Source organism: Erinaceus europaeus, chromosome 18, assembly GCF_950295315.1.
Source record: "Erinaceus europaeus chromosome 18, mEriEur2.1, whole genome shotgun sequence".
Lineage (NCBI taxonomy): Eukaryota > Metazoa > Chordata > Mammalia > Eulipotyphla > Erinaceidae > Erinaceus > Erinaceus europaeus.
In genome coordinates, this window is record NC_080179.1 from 25,216,037 (window position 1) to 25,239,070 (window position 23,034).

General features: G+C 36.7%; 1 protein-coding gene across 2 annotated transcripts in view; it reads left to right on the top strand.

The window, feature by feature from the left end:
• SCN1A (sodium voltage-gated channel alpha subunit 1) overlaps nt 1–23,034 on the top strand; it is a 162,008-nt gene that overhangs the window by 104,370 nt on the left and 34,604 nt on the right. The window contains exons 8-17 of one of the 2 annotated variants that reach the window (XM_060177778.1): nt 1,750–1,813; nt 4,253–4,394; nt 4,997–5,203; nt 6,863–7,147; nt 9,135–9,515; nt 10,766–10,898; nt 12,686–12,924; nt 14,204–14,377; nt 15,847–16,203; nt 19,413–19,895. In XM_060177778.1, the coding sequence (XP_060033761.1) occupies nt 1,750–1,813; nt 4,253–4,394; nt 4,997–5,203; nt 6,863–7,147; nt 9,135–9,515; nt 10,766–10,898; nt 12,686–12,924; nt 14,204–14,377; nt 15,847–16,203; nt 19,413–19,895 (2,465 nt within the window). The remainder of the gene's footprint in view (nt 1–1,749; nt 1,814–4,252; nt 4,395–4,996; nt 5,204–6,862; nt 7,148–9,134; nt 9,516–10,765; nt 10,899–12,685; nt 12,925–14,203; nt 14,378–15,846; nt 16,204–19,412; nt 19,896–23,034) is intronic. The other variant, XM_007539320.3, reaches the window with a different exon arrangement.

Sequence of the window (23,034 nt, forward strand, 5' to 3'; positions counted from 1 at the left end):
ATAGTCCTTTTATCTGGAAATAAAGTCATTATTTTAAGAGAGCAAGTAACTTCTATCATTATATCTACTTCTACGGAATGATATTTTTATTTTTGTGATGATTGTGGAAAATTCTTTATACCATTTTAAAAAACTATGTTACTATCTACAGTTATCATTAATTTACATTCATAATGACCAAATGCATTGCACCATTAAATACACATTCCTCTTAATATAATTACCTAGAAATTGAAAGAAGGTCAAATATATTTGTCTTGAAATAGATTACATAATATCATCCTTTTCCTTTTTTTTTTTCTTTTTACTTTAATGGAAGTTATTGGATTACAGCACAGTTGTTGGTAAATAGGCATCATTTCTCATCTCCCCTGATAGGAGTCCGCAAAATACTCTCATGCTCCACCTTTCAAATTTCCCTTTACATCTTCATGCATAAGGACCCCAAAATTCCCCCACACCCTTCCTTCCCTATTTTCCCCAGTTCCCTGCTTTGGTTCAATATATCATACCCAGTCCAAGTTTTATTTTGTATTTCTCTTTCTACCCTTCTTTCTTAAGTTCCACCCATGTGTAAGATCATCTAATATTCACCCTTCTTATTTTGTCTCACTTCACATAATTTCTTCAAGCTCTATCCAAGATGAATAAAAAGGTGGCTTCATCATATTTAACAGCTAAGTGGCATTCCATTGTGTATATATATCCCAGTGTTCTTGGGTACTCATCTGTCAGTGGGCATCTTGGATACTTCCAGATTTTAGCTATTACATTTGTGCTGCTATGTACATGGGTTTACATAGATCTCTTTGAATGAGTGTGTTTCTTTCCTTCTGCTATATCCCTAGAAAAGGAACTTCCAGGACATAAGGAAGGTTCAGTTCTAGAGTTCTGAGAAGTCTCTAAACAATTTTACAGGAGTTGGGCCAATTTACATTCCCAACAGTAATGTGAAAGGGTTTCTTCTCCCCCTACAGACTGGGCAACACTTGTTACTGCTCTTTCTCTCCCTCTCTCTCTCTCTCTATCCCTCTCTTTCTCTCTCTCTCTCTCTCTTTCTTTCTTCTTTCTTTCTTTCTTTCTTTCTTTCTTTCTTTCTTTCTTTCTTTCTTTCTTTCTTTCCGTTTTGTTAAGTACCATAAGGGTTATCGTTGGGGCACAGTGCCAGCACTACAAGTCAGCTGCTCCCAGCAGATATTCCTCCCTTTTATTTATTTATTAATTTATTTTTTTCTTACTTTCTATTTTATTTGACAAGACAGAAAATTGAGAGGGGTTAGTGAGATAGAGAGGGAGGGAGAAAGATAGAAACCAAGAGACCTGCTCCACCACTGGCAAAGTGTCTCTCCCCACTATCCTTTCATGTGGGATGCTAGAGCTAGAACCCAGGTCCTTGCACATGGTGATATGTGCACTTAGTCTGGTGTGTGCCACTGCCCACCCTAGTTGCTGTCCATTTGAATATTTGACTTTCTCACTGTTGTCTTTATTTACATTTCTGTAAAAATCAGTGGCTTTGAGCACTTTTTAAAGTGTCTGTTGGCACTTTGGACCTCTTCTTTTGGTGAAATTTTTCATCTGTCTCCTCTCCCCATCTTTAAATGTAGTTATTTGACTTTTTAAGTTACAAAATTAATAGAAAATCTGTTTTAAAACTCAGTGGAACCTAAAAAAGTCAGACTGATCTTGCTTTGATTTTTATGCTGTAATGCAAATGTTCATCATATGACTTTATTTTTTTTTAAACAGGATATCATTATTTCCTGGAGGGCTTTTTAGATGCATTATTATGTGGAAATAGCTCTGATGCAGGGTAAGCCAATGAGTCGTGTTACTGTATATGAAAATATATAAATATATGCATTTTTCTATGTGTACAAACTGACAACAGCCCACTAACTTAATTCATGTCAATTTCTACAGTTTAGGCTATCCTTTAGGTATGAGATTACTTAAATATTATATTGGTTTTCACATTTCATAAATCTAGAGAACATATTTTAATATTGTCCCTGGTATATGAGTCTATGCAAGGTGAGAATCAACTTTGGAGGCTCCATAGTAGAGAAGATGAAATAGAGATGATAGGTTCAAATGTTAATAATAAGTCTTAAATTGTTATTAATTTGGGAGTCAGGTGGTAGCACAGCGGGTTAAGCGCACATGGCGCAAAGCACAAGGACCCACATAAGGATCCTAGTTCAAGCCCCCAGCTCCCCACCTGCAAGGGAGTCACCTCACAAGCGGTGAAGCAGGTCTGTAGGTGTCTTTCTCTCCCCCTCTCTGTCTTCCATTCCTCTCTCCATTTCTCTCTGTCCTATCCAACAACAACGACATCAATAACTACAACAATAAAACAACAAGGGCAACAAAAGGGAATAAGTAAGTACAAGAGAAGTCTAAAAAATTATTTTTAAAAATTGTTATTAATTTGTAAGTACAGTTTTTAGTTATATTTTTACTGAAGAAATGTTGTTTTACAAGGATATACTTGTCTTAGGGATACAATATCATATCTTCCAAAATATATGGTAGCATACCTTACCAACAGCCAAAGTGCCAACTCCAATACAAGGAATTGGCTCCCATCACACTTTTAACTTCCTCAGTCTCTAGTAACCTAAGAACCGCAGCCATAAAATAAGGAACCACTTCATGTCTTTTCTCTTTTCATAAATCCCACATGTGTTTTTATCTCATGTGGTTTTTGGTGTTTGTCTTCCTTCACTTAGCATGATCCCCTCCAATTCCATCCATGTTATAGCCAAGGCAAGATTTCACCTTTTTTTTTGAAGCTGAATAATATTACATAGTGCTTATATATTATATCATCCGTATTCATTGGACTGTTGTTGGACACTTGGGTAGTTTTCAGTTCTTTTTAATTTTTATTTATTTATTTCCTTTTGTTGCTCTTGTTTTACTGTTGTCATTATTACTATTGTTATTGATGTCGTCACTGTTGGATAGGACAGAGAGAAATAGAGAGAGGAAGGGAAAACAGAGAGGGGGAGAGAAAGATAGGCACCTGTAGACCTGCTTCACCGCTTGTGAAGCGACTCCGCTGCAGGTGGGGAACTGGGCGCTCGAACCGGGATCATTAGGCCGGTCCCTGCACTTTGCACCACCTGGGCTTAACCCGCTGCGCTACTGTCCAACTTCCCTGTTTTCAGTTCTTGTTTTTTGTTTTTTGTTGTTTTTTTTTCCTTTCCTCCTCCAGGGTTATTGCTGGGCTCGGTGCCTGCACCATGAATCCACCGCTCCTGGAGACCATTTTTTTCCCCCTTTTGTTGCCCTTGTTGTAGCTTCGTTGTGGTTATTATTATTGCCCTTGTTGACACAATTCATTGTTGGATAGGACAGAGAGAAATGGAGAGAGGAGGGGAAGACAGAGAAGAGGAGAGAAAGACAGACACCTGCAGACCTGCTTCACTGCCTGTGAAGCGACTCCCCTGCAGATGGGGAGCCGGGGGCTCTTACCGGGATCCTTACGCCCGTCCCTGCACTTTGCGCCACATGCGCTTAACCCACTGCGCCACCGCCCGACCCCCCTGTTTTCAGTTTTTAATGATGTGAGTAGAGAGTCAGTGAACATAGGCATGCAGTCGTTTTTTTAAATTAGTGTTTTATAACCAGTTGCCCCATGTTTTTTTTGACATGTATAAGAGAGTAATAGAAAGGAAGAGAGGTGAGGGGGAAAGGAGACATGGCTGCAATACTGCTCCACCTCTTCAGGTGAGGACCTGGAACTTGAATCTGGGTCAACTCCACAGCAATTTGTGAACTCTACTGGGTATACAACTGCCCAAACCAATGAGCTAGATTTTTTTATATGGCTAAAACATCTCTCCATATCTTCTTTGGCTGAGTTTACTGCCCGTATTTTTTACTGTGACTGCTCTCACAAAGTAGACATCCAGATGATTTATGAGTAGGTTAGTTTAGTTTAGCTTAATTTTCACTTGTTTCCTTGTTGTCTCTGCAGATGACACATATCTTCTTTCCTTGTGCAATCATATTCATCCTCCTTTTTCTCCTCCAAATGTGCAATATCTAAGTGATAACTTTAAGTGCCTAGTGACAGACATCTTTAACTCATACTTTAGAAAATATTTTAGCTATTTATACATCAAGATTATATCCTTTGAAATAGCAAATCTGCTTGGCTAGACAATGTTATAAATGTAACATATAACCAGAATAAAAAGAGAGCCCAATATCTTGTAACAATTTTTTTTTGCCTCATTTACAGCCAGTGCCCAGAGGGGTATGTATGTATGAAAGCTGGTAGGAATCCCAATTATGGCTACACAAGTTTTGATACCTTCAGCTGGGCTTTTTTGTCCCTGTTTCGACTGATGACTCAGGACTTCTGGGAAAATCTTTACCAACTGGTGAGAACTGTACAGACACACACTGCCTTTGAGTAGAAGTATGTAACAAAATCAACTTCCTTATGAAATACAAAGCTCAGAACAATACAGTGAAAAGAGTACATTTGAATTCAGAAGATGAGAGTTCCTTTAACCTGTTAATCATAGCACATACAAAGCACATGACAGTGACTCTCTTCCATTTCCCCTTGGGTTGGTGCCTCTTTTCCAATTTTCTCCAACACAAGTCCCCCCAGAGCAAAGGTATATATCCTCATATAGTCCTATGTTCAATCTAGGGTTTTAACATTCAGGTGTCAAGTAATATAAATGAAGAAGTATTTGTAGGAAGGTAAGTTCGGTCTTATCCTTGACTTTCATCCAAGTTTCTGTTCTTTGATGGAGGTCTACCTGATATTTTATTGACTCTGTTTCATTAATAACTCCAAGAATCCCCTCTTAGGAGATCAAAATGTGAATTATGTATTAGGTGAGAAGAATGAGCTTAAAGAAACAGTCAAAGAGATAAGGAACATTATTATTAATATCAATCTTATAATCCAGACAACTTGAAGTCCCCAGTTAGTGAAATGTCAAAATGATTCTGATGTTCTTACTTCCAGACATTGCGTGCTGCTGGAAAAACATACATGATATTTTTTGTGCTAGTCATTTTCTTGGGCTCATTCTATCTTATAAATTTGATCCTGGCTGTGGTGGCCATGGCCTACGAGGAACAGAATCAGGCTACCATGGAAGAGGCAGAACAGAAAGAGGCTGAATTTCAGCAGATGCTTGAACAGCTTAAGAAACAACAGGAGGCAGCTCAGGTAAATTTACCAAATCTAACATGCACTATCTTATAGTACTAACTCTTTACATTATTTTTGTTGTTACAGTAATAAAGGAGAGAAATTGAGAGATAGGAAGTTTATATCTTTAAAATTGGTACTAGAGAGTTAGTAAAAACATATACATTTGACCATCTTTAGATTATTTATTTTAATTATCCTAAAATATTTAGGATATTGACTGTGGTAGAATTCTATAATTTTGAAAATAACTGACTTGGGAATTACCTTAAATAAAATAAAACAATTATCTCAAGAGTCAGAATAAAAGGGAAAATGTGATTTTTGAGACTTCTGAAAATCTTTTACTGAGTGAGCATACTTGTGTTAGGATAAAATCCCAAGAAATTACACTTTATAAAATATGTATTGGTTATATATAGAGAGAAGTGATGTTTGTCTGATTCTTAGACAATAACCTATTACTTTAATTAAGAGAATGTGTGACATTTAGTATGGTTGCTTAATTGTCTTTCTTCCATGAAAAGGAAGTAATCAAATAATACTTCACTCTGATAACCACAGTATCCAGTAAATATATGAAATTTACCAACTTCATGGAGATTATTCCTTTAGTACAATAGAATGTAAAGTGCTTTTTATGTCATTTCCATCTCTCTTTGTTTTTGTGGTTAGAATAGAAAATTCATTGTTGTTACTACCTAAAAAGTCACATTGAAAATAATAATTGGTTTCTAAGAATCACTGTATTAAGGGGACTCTGCAAATAATGGTAATAGTTTTTTTTTAAAAAAAAAAAAAGTGTCCACTTAACACCAGTACAAAATGTGATCAAAAAGCATTGTTTTTATTCCATGCCCACGTGACCAGCAAGAAGCAGTGGTAAGTTAAAGTGGGAATGGTTTTTGGAGAACTGAATGTCTTGTTCTGTTTAGCAGAAACAATTGACTTTCTCTTCTCTGGTTTCTTGGGTACATTAGTGTGGAGGGGTCAGGAAGGATCTTATCACCTTCCATCAATTTGACTGACAAAATTGGAGGGTATTAAACAACTTGGTAGTAATAACTTGAGAAAGAATTTCAGATCTTTATCTCATTTCTCCTGTTAATGTGAGCTTAAACTCCATGTTAAGGTCTTGTTTGTTTTTCATTTTTTTTATAAACAGAGAGGTAGATACACACAGAGAGATTGAAAGAAACCACGGCACCAAAGTTCCCTTCAATATGGTGGAGACCAGACTCAAACTTGAGTAATGCACATAGCAAAGCAATACACTATCCCAGAGTGAGCTATTTCACCAGCCCCCATGCTACAGTTTCTTTTTCAGAGAAAAGATAAAGCTAAGTAAATGCCAATTTTTAAAGTAAAACAGATCCCCCAGAGTAATATGAATTTAAGTTCTTGTTGATGCAAATTAATCCTTTTTGAGAATGTGGTCAGTAAAGCATAGCACAAACATAATAAAATGCCAGTACAGAGAAAACCAATTAACTCCGAAACTTTCATTAGTTACAAAGCAAAAACATCCCTCTCAAATTCTTGCAGAACTTCTTCTCTGTAAAGTCAGCTTGAGTAAGCTAAATAAATGCATTCTCTAAATGCCATACAAATACTTGCATTTTTTTTTAGATAAAGTGTTCTCTGCTGCCATGCTAAAACAGTTTTTTCTTGATATAGCAAGCAGCAGCTGTAACTGCCTCAGAGCATTCCAAAGAACCTAGTGCAGCAGGTAGACTGTCAGACAGCTCATCAGAAGTTTCCAAGTTGAGTTCCAAGAGCGCCAAGGAGAGAAGAAATCGAAGAAAGAAAAGGAAACAGAAAGAGCAGTCTGGTGGGGAAGAGAAAGATGAAGATGAATTCCATAAATCTGAATCTGAAGACAGTATCAGGAGGAAGACATTTCCCTTCTCCATTGAAGGGAATAGATTGACCTATGAGAAGAGGTATTCATCTCCACACCAGGTACAAGAATACAAAGTTAAATGATAAATGGATTAGAACTAGGGGATGAGGACTGAGAAATAGTTTACCCAACAGAGCATATGCTTCACCTGGCCCTTACCTGGGAGCATCATGCAAAGGGAAAGTTTTATAAGGGGGTGGTATGATGCTGTGGTATCTCTTCTTTCTCCTATTCTCTTTCCCTTTTTTACATTCTCTGTCTGGGGTGAAAAAGTCCTCAGAGAGCAGAAAGCCCAAAGTCTTGGCAGAAAGAGAAAAGAATCAGAGAGATAGAGAGAGCAAGCAAAGTGAAATGAAAATGGAAGACTGATGAATTTTCATCAGCAGTGTTTACTGTTATTTATATATATATATATATATATATATATATATATATATTGTATTTATTTTCCCTTTTGTTGCCCTTGTTGTTTTTCATTGTTGTTGTAGTTATTATTGTTGTTGTTACTGATGTCGTCGTTGTTGGCTAGGACAGAGAGAAATGGAGAGAGGAGGGGAAGACAGAGGGGGAGAGAAAGACAGACACCTGCTGACCTGCTTCACCGCTTGTGAAGCGACTCCCTTGCAGGTGGGGAGCTGGCCGAACCCGGATCCTTAAGCCAGCGCTTTGTGCCACATGAGCTTAAACTGCAGCGCTACTGCCCGACTCCCTTATTTTTATATTTTAAGTCATTCTTTGCATAATTATGAAAACTTTTATTCTGCACATTTAGAAGTCTGGTGTAATTGACAAGGCAGTATCTTTAGATTTGATTTTTCTGATACTGTCTTTTGGTCTTTATCTATGAACTTAATCTTCCTTTCTGACCCTTAGAAAAATATTTTAAATATGTTAATATTGGGCAAGTTTGTCTGTATTTTTACCTTCTTCATTGTCATTTCAATCCCTTAAATTCTTTCTTAATGTGGTTTTTTATATTTTTATTCATTTGTTATTGGACAGAGATAGAGAGAAATTGAGAGGGGTGGGGAAGATAGAGAGGGAAAGAGACAAAAAGAGACACCTGCAGGCCTGCTTCACCAGTGGAGAAGCTTTCCCCCCTGCAGATAGGGACCAGCGGCTTGAACCTGGGTTCTTGAACACTGTGATGTGAGTGCTTAACCAGGTGCACCACGACATGGCCCACATCCCTTAAGTTCTTTAAAACTATCATGTATGCTTCTGAAAATACTCTTCACTTTATTAAAAATGTCATTATGTATTATAGAAGTTTATTTATTTATTATTTTTATTGCTACCAGAATTGTTGCTGGGGCTTGATGGCAGCATTATAAATTCACCTATCCTGGTGGCTATTTTTTTTCTATTTTATTTGATAGGACACAGAAGAATTGAGAGGTGAAAGAGGGAAGGGGAGTTAGAGATAGAAAGAAAAAGATACCTGCAGACCTGCTTCACAGCTCCTGAAGTTTCCCATGTTCAAGTGGGAAACAAGGGCTTGAACTTGGATCCTTGCTCATGGTAATGTGTGCATTCAACTGGGTGCACCTCCACCAAACTCCTATTTTAGAAGTCTTAATTTCAAGTTATAATAATACTATGTTTTATATTTAGATGAAACAGGAATAGAAATTTAAAGGGATTTCAGATATACAAACTGAAAATATTTTTGTAAGTTTTTTTAATTCCTTGAAAGACAATAATATTGAAAATAAATGTGATATTTTCAGTTCATGCTGTATGTTTATAATGTCTATGAAAATGTACTGAAATTGCTTCCTTTTGAATGAGAAATATTGTTTCAGAATTTTTTATTTTATTGACCTTTATATTGCCAACTATTTCCCACTCATTTTTCTCAGCGCTAATAACCGCTTTTAAAACTAGTTTAACTTACTCTGAATGTACATAAATGAGAACATCAAAAGGAAAAAGTCGCATTTTGTGAACGCTCAATCTTCTTCAACGTAATTTTGAAAAACAGTAGTGCAGTTCCATATTAAAATAACTTTGCTTTCTGCTTCTTTGCTTGTTTCAAATTTCCAGTCTTTGTTGAGCATCCGTGGCTCTATATTTTCTCCAAGACGGAATAGCAGAACGAGCCTTTTCAGTTTTCGAGGGCGAGCAAAGGATGTGGGATCAGAGAATGACTTTGCTGATGATGAGCACAGCACCTTTGAAGACAACGAGAGCAGGAGAGACTCTCTGTTTGTGCCACGAAGGCATGGAGAGCGGCGCAACAGTAACCTAAGTCAGACCAGTAGATCGTCCAAGATGCTGGCGGTGTTTCCAGCGAATGGGAAGATGCACAGCACAGTGGATTGCAATGGTGTGGTTTCCTTGGTTGGTGGACCTTCAGTTCCTACATCGCCTGTTGGACAGCTTCTGCCAGAGGTGATAATAGATAAGCCAGCTACCGATGACAATGTAAGGAAGTTTTAAATAGTTTAGGCATGGCTGGCCTATTACTGTTACCCAGCCAGTGTTTCTACAGAATGGAGCCTCTTGAGAATGATTCCTGGTTGGTCAAACTGTGATGCACTTGCATCTTCTAATAATTTTTATAGACTAACCAACTAAAACTGAAAGCCTCAACATTCTTTTGCATAACTCTTGAATGCATTTACTTATTAAACATCCCAAAGATGAATTAGACACCATATTAATTCTGCCTCCAGTTGGAGGATTTGCTATATACCCATATTGAACTGAGATAGCAGGACTTCCTCTCTATCCTTGATATAAAAGTAAATAAGTAATTCCTATAGTTAAGTGTCAAGGGTGTATAATAAATCTTTCCAACAATTTTTCAATATAGTTCTGTTTTAGTTTAGAAGATGTTCAAGAACACTGTGCCTAAATAGACAGCTTCATTTTTATCTTAAAATTTCTAAAACTCATAATTGCCTTACTAAGTAAGAGACAAATGCTGATATAGGTTTTCTTAAGCTTGTCTAAAATGAAAATAAATAAGTAAATAATTAAACAGACATATGAAAGAATTGTCTGTGTACAAAGGTATGGTATGTGTTTGTGAGTGTATACTTGATGAGGAATGTCTAAACACATGCTACCTCTTATTAGACTGTTAATTCACATAGAAATATATCAGCATGATGAGGCATGACTGAGTCAGGAATAGATGACTTATTGCTTTTGTACCCTGGATGAAACTGTTGTCCATGCAGCATGTGTGTTGTTTTTTTTAACATACAGTTTGTGTTGTCAGTAATCATCTATGTCTAATGTCTAGAAAATGAGATGGCAGTTACATACATTGAAACCATTTGTGTTTCTTTAAATAGTAATTGATACTTTCTCAAAATAAAATGTCTCGATAATTTTTGCTTTGCAAATTAGTGGTTTTGTACTCTTCATTCACACACAAACATAACTGTTAATATGTGTCATAGAACATTATCAACTATATCAGATTTATAGTCATATCATAAAATTGTGAACTCAAAGGACAAAAAAGTGCTTAGTTTTGCTGTGTGACTAAATTATTAACAGTTTATACACTCCAGGTTAATGATACAATAAGTCAACAATATCTGCCATCACCAATTAAATACAAAAATGCATGATGCATGTGTTTCATGAAATTCACTTGGCACATTTGATTGCTTTAGTATTGCTTAAAATTGAGTATTTAATACATTAGAATTTATTTGCAGGGAACAACCACTGAAACTGAAATGAGAAAAAGAAGGTCAAGTTCATTCCATGTTTCCATGGACTTTCTAGAAGATCCTTCCCAAAGACAAAGAGCAATGAGTATAGCCAGCATTTTAACAAATACAGTAGAAGGTTTGTATCAAATTACATTTTTGTTTCAGTTAATTTCACTGACTTCATATTGTCTGATTTGAACCAAACTCCTATTCATTTCAAATAGTACACTCTAAGGAGTATATAAGTTCTTACTTAAGTGTTAATACTTATTACACTTACTCGTATAATTCAGATGTTTTAGGGAATTTACTTAATTTCAGTGATATTGGAACTCTAAAGAGTACTGCGTGGAGGGCTGAGGAGATAGTATAATGTGCATACAAAAATTCCTTCTTGCCTGAGGCAGCAAATGTCCAAAATTCAGTCCTTAGTACCACCATAAACAAGAGCTGAATGGGGCTCTGAAGAAAAAAAAATACTGTGTAACAACTCATTGAAATTATAAAATAAAATATTTCCTCCTCTGCTTTAATGCTTTATTGATGGCTATAATAATTGCATAAAGAATTACAGTATTAGAATATAAGCTTACAAATTAAAGTTGCATATTCACATGTGAACTCAATGTTAAAACATGGCGATATCATAGAGATAGCACAATTAGAAGATTGAGCAAACAAAAAATCACACATAATATGTGAATGCTTATTAGATACTCTCAATTTTTCTCTTTTGGGTAGCCAATATATGAATAGTCAATGTTGAAGCTTCTTAATTTATTATGTTTCCTTTTTAGAATGCTTCCATAGAAGCATTTAGGTTACTATTTATTTATTTATTTTCCCTTTTGTTGCCCTTGTTTTTTATTGTTGTTATAGTTATTATTGTTGTTGTTATTGATGTCGTTGTTGGATAGGATGGAGAGAAATGGAGAGAGGAGAGAAAGAAAGAGGGGGAGAAAAAAATAGACATCTGCAGACCTGCTTCACCACCTGTGAAGCGACTCCCTTGCAGGTGGGGATCCAGGAGCTCGAACCGGGATCCTTAAGGAGGTTCTTGTGCTTTGCGCCACGTGTGCTTAACCCGCTGCGCTACCACCCGACTCCCAGGTTGCTATTTTAACACCCAGATGGTTTTTTTAATTAATTCTCCAGAAGACATACAGACCTTTTCATAGTGTATTTCTTTTTGTCTTTGCATTTCTTCTTTAATTATTTGTAGAGCATTTTTGTTGTGGATTTCTAATATCATTAGCCATAGTGACCCTCTCTTCTGTTTCACTGAGTTTTGATTTCTAGGATCATCCTAAATAACTTAAAATTGAAGAAGAAGGATGGAACTAGGTCATTTTCACACACATGCATAATTGCAAAGATGATTCTTGGCACACTTCAATTCTAATCTCTGCTTTATCTCCTATAACCTGCAGATAACAGGATATCCACACATTAACATACATATACAAAGTATTATCTCAATATATACCCTACAAAGACTTCATTTAAAAAAGTTTACTTAATTTAAAGCTATTATCTCAATATATACCCTACAAAGACTTCATTTTAAAAGTTTACTTAATTTAAAGCTATTATCTCAATATATACCCTACAAAGACTTCATTTTAAAAAGTTTACTTAATTTAAAGCTAGATACTGAGTTGCAGTGTCAGTGCATAGGGGGTCTCCACCCCCTATGTAAGGAATCTACTCCTTACTGTTACATCTCCTCTATGTGTATAACTGAAGGGATGTTTTGGGGAGTTAAAAAAAAAAGTAAATTCTGTAGTTTTTGATGAAGTAGAGCAGAGGTTCACTACAGAAAATGAAAATGTTGATTACAGGAAAAAAGTCTAGTGCATCTGAAGTAAATAAATACTATATACGAGTACAAAATATACATTTTGTGGTTGTTTTTTAATCTAGAACTTGAAGAATCCAGGCAGAAATGCCCACCCTGTTGGTATAAATTTTCCAACATATTCTTAATCTGGGACTGTTCACCATATTGGTTAAAAGTGAAACATATTGTCAACCTGGTTGTGATGGACCCATTTGTTGACCTGGCTATCACCATTTGTATTGTCTTAAATACACTTTTCATGGCCATGGAGCACTATCCAATGACAGACCATTTCAATAATGTGCTTACAGTAGGAAACTTGGTAAGCATACTGGAAGGTAAATGTGTTAAGTCTTTAAAATTTTAGAAAAAAATATATTTAATAGCAGATAGCAGTATTTCTAACTCCCTTTTCTACCTCTAGATTTCTAAATTATGGGAGTTATATCTAGCTAAATACATCAAATTCTTCCTGAAAAAAATAGCAATTAATGCCAACGCAAAAAATAAGAGAGCGATAGACACAGGCTTACAATCCTACCTGGAAAGATAATTTGATACTTATGTTTTTTCAACATATAGAAACAACACAAAGTTTAATGGCACAGTTCTTTAGTTGATAGAGCAGTTCCTCTACCTATAGAAGGCTAAAGTGAATTTGTAGATCTCTTTCTTGTTTAATTATTACATTAAGATATAATTCAACAACCCCAAAATAGCACAGAATTTTCTATTTTCAGCATCTAATTAGGACATGTTTTGTCTGTCTTTTCAGTGTAATAAATTATTGAAAACCGGTTCATCTCTGTGTGTTTTATATGATTAATGGGAACAATTTGTGAAGAAGTTTATCATATTTCTTCTCTGTACTTAAAAATCATGAATTATTAAAATTCTGGCCCATTGACTCAACTTTTATGTGCTAAAAAGAAATATATCTCTGAAGTGAAATAAGAATTTTCCATAGTATTTGTTTTTAAGGTTGGAGTCTTGTGGTAAAATAGCAAACCACACAGATGTATATAACCCAAATTATATAAATCACATTTTTGTAATTCCAGGATTTATACTGTGAATATAAATTTTTATGTATATAACAAATTGATAATAGTAATATGGATGCTATAACAGAAGGCACAAATTACATATGATGTTAACTGATTTGTAGGAAATGAGAGTAAATTTATAGAAAAATAAAACTGTTCATGAACAAAATCTTGTCAGAGCCTCAGATATATGAAGTTTGAGGAAAAGACAATATGATATGCTAGAAAAAACATTGGTTAAAAGTAAATATGTACTCAAATCCTAGTTTTGCTGTTTTCTAGTTGTATGAAATCAAGCAGGTCTTTGTACCCAGCTGAAGACCTGTGTCCTCTCTAATTTATCAATAATTTTCACCTGCTCTATGCACATAACAGAGCTTGTGTGCCATTAAGTGAAATAATGTATGTGAGAGTTTTGTATCAACTGAAAATTATGATACAAATGTAAACAAACAATAGAATATCTATGGAGAAAGTAGAATAATTATTTTGCCTTAAGAGCAAACATATCATTGTCTATCTGATGGAATTATAGTAATTTTGTTCTGATCTTAGGTTTTCACTGGGATCTTTACAGCAGAAATGTTTCTGAAAATTATTGCCATGGATCCCTACTATTATTTCCAAGCAGGCTGGAATATCTTCGATGGTTTTATTGTGACACTTAGCCTGGTAGAACTTGGCCTTGCTGATGTGGAAGGATTATCAGTTCTCCGTTCATTCCGATTGGTAAAATAATTAAATTAAAATTTAAATACCAGAAATAAAATAGCAATATACCCCTAAAGTTTTCTAACAATCAGACTTTTGAATAGTGTTCTGAATACATCACAAACATTAGCATTTTAAGCCTTATCATTTGCACTGTCAAGAACTTTTCCTAGGGTTAGCTAGATACCTGGGTAGATAGCATGCCTACTGTGTCATGTCCAGGAGCCAGGTTCTGTTTGAACCTGGCCACCATGCACAAGAGGAAGCTTTGATTCTGAGGTATCTTTGTCTCCCTCTCTTTATCCCTCCACCTGTCTCACGCTACCAGTATTGACATGGGGTGCTGAAACTACATCTAAGACAAAAACAGAGAGTTCCTGGATAGGAAAAAAATATTTCTTTCAACATCTCCATTTGGCAAGACTTTATTCCAAATTTTAATAATTAGTTGCTATTTTGATTAATTGTTGTTTCATATATGACTACAGTTAAGAGTACATATAAATTAAAATCTATTGCATTTTAATCATAGCTTGGAAATATAAATAGCCCTTTATAATGGTAAGTGATAAGCAGATACAATATACATATGCATAAATTCTTAATTCTGCTTCTGGAAAATAAGTATCTCCCCAAAATCAGAGGAAAGAAGTCTGCAACGTTACTTTACTTACCAACTGAATTATATATATGCCATTGCAAATCAAGAATAGAATTATTAAATCATGAAAAATAATCCAAGTTTTTCAGTGCAGGTTGCTCAAGCTCTTTTAATGTTGTGAAGGAACATTTATAAATAATAAAGTTCCTCATCATATAACAAGGTTCAATATGATGTTACTTTGCATGCTATTTTATTAACAAATTAATATTTTTAGTAGAGAGCATTGCTTTATATGACTCAGACCTTAGTATTAGTGGTATTTTTTGTGTGACTTAGAAATGAACACTAGGACAAAACAAATTGAGGATAGTTGGACCCTAGTGATAATAAAATTCTCAGAGAAAATTATTTACATGTTTAAGATGGAAGAGCGGGAATCCGGTGGTAGCAGTGGTTAAGCACACGTGGCGCAAAGCTTAAGCACCAGCGTTAAGGATACCGGGTGGAGTCTTAGGCTACTCACCTGCAGGGGAGTCACTTCACAGGCGGTGAAGCAGGGCTACAGATGTCTTTCTCTCCCCCTCTCCGTCTTCCCCTCCTCTCTCCATTTCTCTCTGTCCTAACAACGACGACATCAATAACAACAACAACAATAATAACTACAACAACGAAAAACAGCAAGGGCAACAATAGGGAAATAAATAAATAAATAAATAATATGAGAGAGCTAAGGTCTTTTGTTCTTTTGGGAGGTTCAGCAAGCAGAGCAGTTTCGCAAAAGTCTCAGTTTTAATTACCAATTACCAGTTCTTGGTCAAAACTCAACAATGAAACGAATTTTTAAAAGTATACTAAAAAGTAGTCATTTTGCTTTGTTTTCCAGCTCCGAGTTTTCAAGTTGGCAAAATCCTGGCCAACATTAAATATGCTAATAAAGATCATTGGCAATTCAGTCGGGGCTCTGGGAAATCTAACATTGGTGTTGGCCATCATCGTCTTCATTTTTGCTGTCGTCGGCATGCAGCTCTTTGGTAAAAGCTACAAAGACTGTGTCTGCAAGATTGCCAGTGATTGTAAACTCCCACGCTGGCACATGAACGACTTCTTTCACTCCTTCCTGATCGTGTTCCGTGTGCTGTGTGGAGAGTGGATCGAGACCATGTGGGACTGTATGGAGGTTGCTGGTCAAGCCATGTGTCTTACTGTCTTCATGATGGTCATGGTCATTGGAAACCTGGTGGTATGTAATCATTTAAACTGTGTTTTTCAAAAACAGATTGTAAACTTAACAGTTTGGCTGCTATTTTGTCTCCAAAATTTTATTATGATATTTAAACATCTCTCACTTTAATTCTTCTTACAGTCTCACTTTGACAGCACAATGATATAGCAACAACTCTGAAAATTTTTTTTCTTTTATTTAAGAAAGGATTAATTAACAAAACCATAGGGTAGGAAGGGTACAACTCCACCCAATTCCCACCACCCAATCTCCATATCCCACCCCCTCCCCTGATAGCTTTCCCATTCTCTATCCCTCTGGGAGCATGGACCCAGGGTCATTGGGGGTTGCAGAAGGTGGAAGGTCTGGCTTCTGTAATTGCTTCCCCACTGAACATGGGCGTTGACTGCTCGGTCCATACTCCCAGTCTGCCTCTCTCTTTCCCTAGTAGGGTGGGTCTCTGGGGAAGCGGAGCTCCAGGACACATTGGTGGGGTCTTCAGTCCAGGGAAGCCTGGCCAGCATCCTGATGACATCTGGAACCTGGTGACTGAAAAGAGAGTTAACATACAAAGCCAAACAAATTGTTGAGCAATCATGGACCCAAAACTTGGAATAGTGGAGAGGAAGTGTTAGGGAGTACTCACTGCATACTCTAGTGTACTTCTGCTAACCCTGAAAATTTTATATTCTACTCCACTTGGTCAACCATGTGTGCACATATTCTATGTGAATTGCAGTAGAATAGCATATTGAAGATAGGCCTGAAACAATATGCTGGCAAATTCAGTCAAGGAAGGTGAACAGAATTCTGGAGATAGGTGGTAGTGATGACTGCACAAGATTAAGAATGTATTTACTACACTAAACTATAAACTTAAAAATAAATGGAATGGTCTTTTTTTAATTTATAAAAAGGAAACATTGACTAAACCATAGGATAAGAGGGGTACAGCTCGACACAATTCCCAACACCAGAAGTCCATATCCCATCCCATCCCCTGGTAGCTTTCCCATTCTTTATCCCTCTGGAAGTATCAACCCAAGGTCATTGGGGGGATGCAGAATGTGGAAGGTCTGGCTTCTGTAATTGCTTCCCCGCTGAACATGGGCATTGACAGGTTCATCCATATTCCCCCCCCAAAAAATGACCATTTTCATCATATAGAAATTGGCAGCTGGCAGACATAGAGCCAAAAAGGACCATAACGCCATAGAGGACCCTACCCCTTCCCTGAGATTAGAGAGAGGATGGAGCCATTGAGAACAACCTAAAGGGGTCCCAAAGAGATAGCTGGAGGAGCCTCTCAGCTCGCCAGTAACAGTCAAAAAGAATCATAACTTAACCCTAGTGGCTGAGGAAACAGTTCAACTGGTAGAGTAACTGACTTATATGCCTATGGTTCCATCATCAATCCCTAGCACTGAATGTACCAGAGTGGTGTTCTCGCTCTCTCATTCAGTATATACATAACAAATACAATAAATCTTTTTTTAAATAAATAAATGGAATGGTAACTTTTGCTATTTTTATTTACCATACCAAAAATTGAAATAACAACAACAAATTTAGAAAAAGTCCAATTTTATATGCAGTGTAAGACTAAAAAGTGGTGCCTTAAAGTGTAAGGAGCAATGTTGCCATTTCATGGCCCCTTCATGGCACCTACATTCAATCACTCGATGGCATGTGGCAGAAGACAGTCTGGGCTGGTTAATTCTCTAGTGACTTCAGTTGAAACAATAAGTATCTAATTATCTCTTAAATACCCAAATGTTAACTGATTTTCTCTAAAGTTTGAAACATCTAGACTATAAAATTTACAGTATATTCCAAATATTAAAAGCTGATGTGCTGGTTTCATAGAAATATTAGGGATTAGGTGGAAATAGTTTTGAATAATGAGCAATGGGTAAAAGCAATATAAGTGTCAGTATCTTTGTTAATTCCCTAATTCTCTTTAAATCTTTATTGTTAATCTTTATTTATTTGATAGAGACAGCCAGAAACTGAGAGGAAGGGGGAAGTAGAGAGAGGAGATAGAGAGACACTTGCAGCCCTGCTTCACCACTTGTGAAGCTTTCCTCCTGCAGGTGGGGACCGGGAGCTCGAACCCGGGACCTTGTACACTATAACATGTGCGCTCAACCAGGTGCACCACCACTGGCCCCAATTTCCTAATTCTCATTATGGATCTTATTGTCTTTGTATAATATCCAGTTTGCTCTCATTGTTTATTTAAAAAAGAAACTTTAGAAAGCACCAACATAAACCAGGGCTGAACAATGCTCTGATGCAAATGAAAGAAATGAGAGAGAGAGGGAGGAAGGAAGGAAGGAAGAATGGAAGGAAGGAAGGAAGGAAGGAAACAATGTGGGGGCTGCAAAGAAGATCACTTAGTGTGCTACTTTACCAAGTGGATGACTCAAATTTGAGCCGCCTTCCCTGCATTGAAAGACATTTCAGGACTATTATCTTTCTCTCTCTCTCTCTCTCTCTCTCTCTCTGTGTGTGTGTGTGTGTGTGTGTGTGTGTGTGTGTGTGTGTGTGTGTGTGTTTGTGTGTGTGTTACGGTATCTTTTAAAAAAGCATACATTTAAAGGAATAATTGTAAATTTAGTGATTTTTAAGCTGAGAATTCTTATTTAGTGGATATGTAAATCTATTTCCTGACAACCATGCACTTTTAAATTAGATGAGCCGGAGGTCGACTCATTCAGTTATTCATTTTACCCTTTTTTTTTTTTTTGGAAGAAATTGAGACTGAGCTTTCCAAAGATATGTAGTTAAATGTAGCTATTGGGGGGCCGGGTGCTGGCACACCTGGCTGAGCACAAGTTTTACAATGCCCAGGGACCCGGGTTCAAGCCCCCAGTCCCCACCTCCAGGGGGAAACCTTTACGAGTGGTGCAGCAGGGCTGCAGGTGTCTCTCAGTCTCTCTGCCCTCTCTATCACACCCCCTCCTCTTGATTTCTGGCTGTCTCTATCCAATGAATAAATAATTTTTAAAAAATTTTTTAAATGTAGCTCTTGAACTGGATCACAAATTTAAATTACCCAGCCTCTAGTAACGATGTTGCCCTGCTTCTTTCTCATCTACTTGCTAACACTTAAAGTTTCCTCTTATAAACAAATAATCTGTCTGCTCTCTCTCTCTCTCTCTCTTTTAAATATGCCCTTCTTTACATTGAAGTGAAATTATGGTTGTGTTTGTGTTATTTTTAAGGTCCTGAATCTCTTTCTGGCCTTACTTCTGAGCTCATTTAGTGCGGACAATCTTGCAGCCACTGATGATGATAATGAAATGAACAATCTTCAAATTGCTGTGGATAGGATGCACAAGGGAATAGCTTATGTGAAGAGAAAAATCTATGAATTTATCCAACAATCTTTTGTTAGAAAGAAAAAGATCCTGGATGAAATTAAGCCACTCGATGATCTAAATAAGAGGAAGGAAAATTGTATGTCCAATCATACAGCAGAAATTGGTAAAGATCTTAATTATCTTAAAGATGTAAATGGAACCACAAGTGGAATTGGAACTGGCAGCACTGTTGAAAAATATATTATTGATGAAAGTGATTACATGTCTTTCATAAACAACCCTAGTCTCACTGTGACTGTACCAATTGCTGTTGGAGAGTCTGACTTTGAAAATTTAAATACAGAGGACTTCAGTAGTGAATCAGATTTGGAAGAAAGCAAAGAGGTGAGATTGTATAGATATGAGTACTTATAGTGTGTATTGCCTATACTTGTGATTATACATTTTCTAGCAATTGCTCTTCCCACTATATAAATTTTTATCAATAAGGAATCAAAGATTGACTCCTAATTGTATGGCTGATAAATGAAAGAATAATATAGTGTTAGTTTTATATTTCATATCACTACATGACTTAACCAAAATATAATTTATTACATTTTTTGAGACTAGAAAGTTGAAGACTAAGGACTTAAAAGAATTACCCAAGTACTGATGGTCAACTGTTAACTGTTTGTTTACATGAATTTTTTCTTATGGAGAAAGAAAATGTTTTGGTGACTCTTTTTTTTTTTAATTTAAGAAAGGATAAATTAACAAAACCATAGGGTAGGATGGGTACAACTCCACACAATTCCCACCACCCAATCTCCATATCCCACCCCCTCCCCTGATAGCTTTCCCATTCTCCATCCCTCTGGGAGCATGGACCCAGGGTCATTGTGGGTTGCAGAAGGTGGAAGGTCTGGCTTCTGTAATTGCTTCCCCGCTGAACATGGGCGTTGACTGGTCAGTCCATACTCCCAGTCTGCCTCTCTCTTTCCCTAGTAGGGTGGGTCTCTGGGGAAGCTGAGCTCCAGGACACATTGGTGGGAAGCCTGGCCGGTATCCTGATGACATCTGGAACCTGGTGACTGAAAAGAGAGTTAACATACAAAGCCAAACAAATTGTTGAGCAATCATGGACCCAAAGCTTGGAATAGTGGAGAAGAAGTGTTAGGGAGATACTCACTGCAAACTCTAGTGTACTTCTGCTTTCAGGTATATATGGATATATATGCAGTAGTTTATGGATACGTGTGAGCATATGCTCTCTCTCACAGAAACTGGTGTATATCTAGGTTTGGGGACTTTGTTAGAAAGTGAACCACCTGAGATGAAATTAGAGTATACTATGAAAGGAAAGGTCTCACCCGAGTAATGAAGCTGAAGGGTTGTCATTCCACACGTGAAGTCTCTGGACACGGTCTGAAGTGAAGCATGTTGAGGTGGCAATCATTGCATTGGTTAGGTTGTGATTTGCGGATGCAATATTATTTGATATGGATTGGGAAAGGCATACGGGAAAGTGGGCCCTATCCAAGGGTTCCAGGACTGGGGAAAGTAGGGGCTCTATAGTGGAGATGTGAGCTTCCTGCTATCTTAGGGTTCAAAAAGACAATGGATAGTTAATGTCATCATCACATTATTTGGTAATTGGGTTAACTTTGAAAAGTCCTTTTGTTATGGTTTGCTGTACAGTACCCAGTATCTTGTATATAGCTGAGCTATTGGTTGCTTCTGATCTACTTGGTCTAGGCTTTTGAGAGAGTCCGCATATCAAATACACAGCCTATATATTAAAAAGATTCAGTCTGTGTTTTAAAAAACTTCAAGACATAGAATTAATTTTCCCCCTCTCATATTAATTAACTAGTGATTTATATGACTACATTTTACTAGGAGTGTACATAAACACAATTCCCACCACCAAAAGACTGTGACCCATCCCTCCCACCCACTCCCACCCCACCCCCTGGACAGGAAGCTGCATGTCTACCCCTCAACACAGGGTTTTTACTCTGGTGCCCTACTTACAATTTGGTCAGGTCCTGCTTTTAGTTTCCCTTTCAGATCTTCTTACTCAACTTCTGTTGATGAGTGGGATCATCCCATACTCATTTTTCTTATAAGAGTGCCAGACCTATCTGACTTGTACCCTACTCATATAACCTCATTTAAGCTTTATCCTTATCTTCAAATTCAGTCACTTGGGAGATCAGAGCATCAGTATCTTAAACTTAGGATAATGCAATTTAACAATTCAGAGCTTTAGAGAAATGCATCTTACTTTCTACTATTTGTGTATAAATCTCAAAAAAGTAAGTTGTCTTTAAATTATGTAGTCCAAATTTTGTCTGTTTCTTTATTTATTCCGACTTAATTTAATAGGCTCACAGAAAAATTGAGAAACACATATTTCACATAGACATAACCCCATACATGTAGAGCCTCCCTCATTATTAACATTCGCCACCAGAGCAATTTATGTCCATGTATCATTATCATTCAAATTCCAGTTTACAGTGTGTTCACTCTTGGTATTATAAATTTTAAGATCATGACCAAATATTTAGAGATAGAGTAGTTTGTGTCCTGAAAATTGTGTGCTGGTTATCTCTTCCATATTCCAACTCAAAGTAAAACTCCATAGTTTTATTTTTTTCTAGAATATCATCTAGTAACATCATAAAGTATGTAGCCTATTTATACTTTTTTTTTCACTTAGTAGCATTTACTTGTTTGGGCATAAACAATCATATCATCTGTGAAAAAAAGTTCTACTTCTTCCTTTGCAATCAATATGCCTTTTTATTTTTTTCATGTCTTCTTCATTATCTACAACTTCTAGTATGATGTTGAAAGGAATGTTGAATAAGGGACACCTTTACCCTGTCCCTGATGTCAGTAGGAAAACTTCCAGTTTTCTCACTGTTAAGTATGTTATCTGTGAGCCTTTGGTGGATGTTCATCAAGCAAAATTATTAGTGGGAGAACCTGAGACTGAATTTGAGAAATCTTATTGAATTTCTATTTTCTAGTTTAATGACATTTAGAAATTTTTTAATTTTTATTTATAAAAAGGAAACACTGACAAAAAACAGAATAAAAGGGGTACAACTGCACACAATTCCCACCACCAGAACTTCATATCACATCCCCACCCCTGATAGCTTTCCTATTCTTTATCCTTCTGGGAGTATGAACCAAGGGACATTATGGGGTGCAGAAGGTGGAAAGTCTGGCCTCTGTAATTGCTTCCCCTCTGAACATGGGTGTTGACAGATTGATCCATACCCCCAGCCTGTCTCTCTTTCCCTAGTGGGGCGGGGCTCTGGGTAGCCTTGGCTCCAGGACTCGTTGGTGGGGTCCTCTGCCCAGAGAAGTCCAGTTGGCATCATGGTAGCATCTGGAACCTGGTGGCTAAAAGAAGAGTTAATATATAAAGCCAAACAAATTGTTGACTAATTATGAACCTAAAGGCTGGAATAGTGAAGATGAAGATTTGGGGATCTCCATTTTGTAGATAGTTAGTAGGCCTATT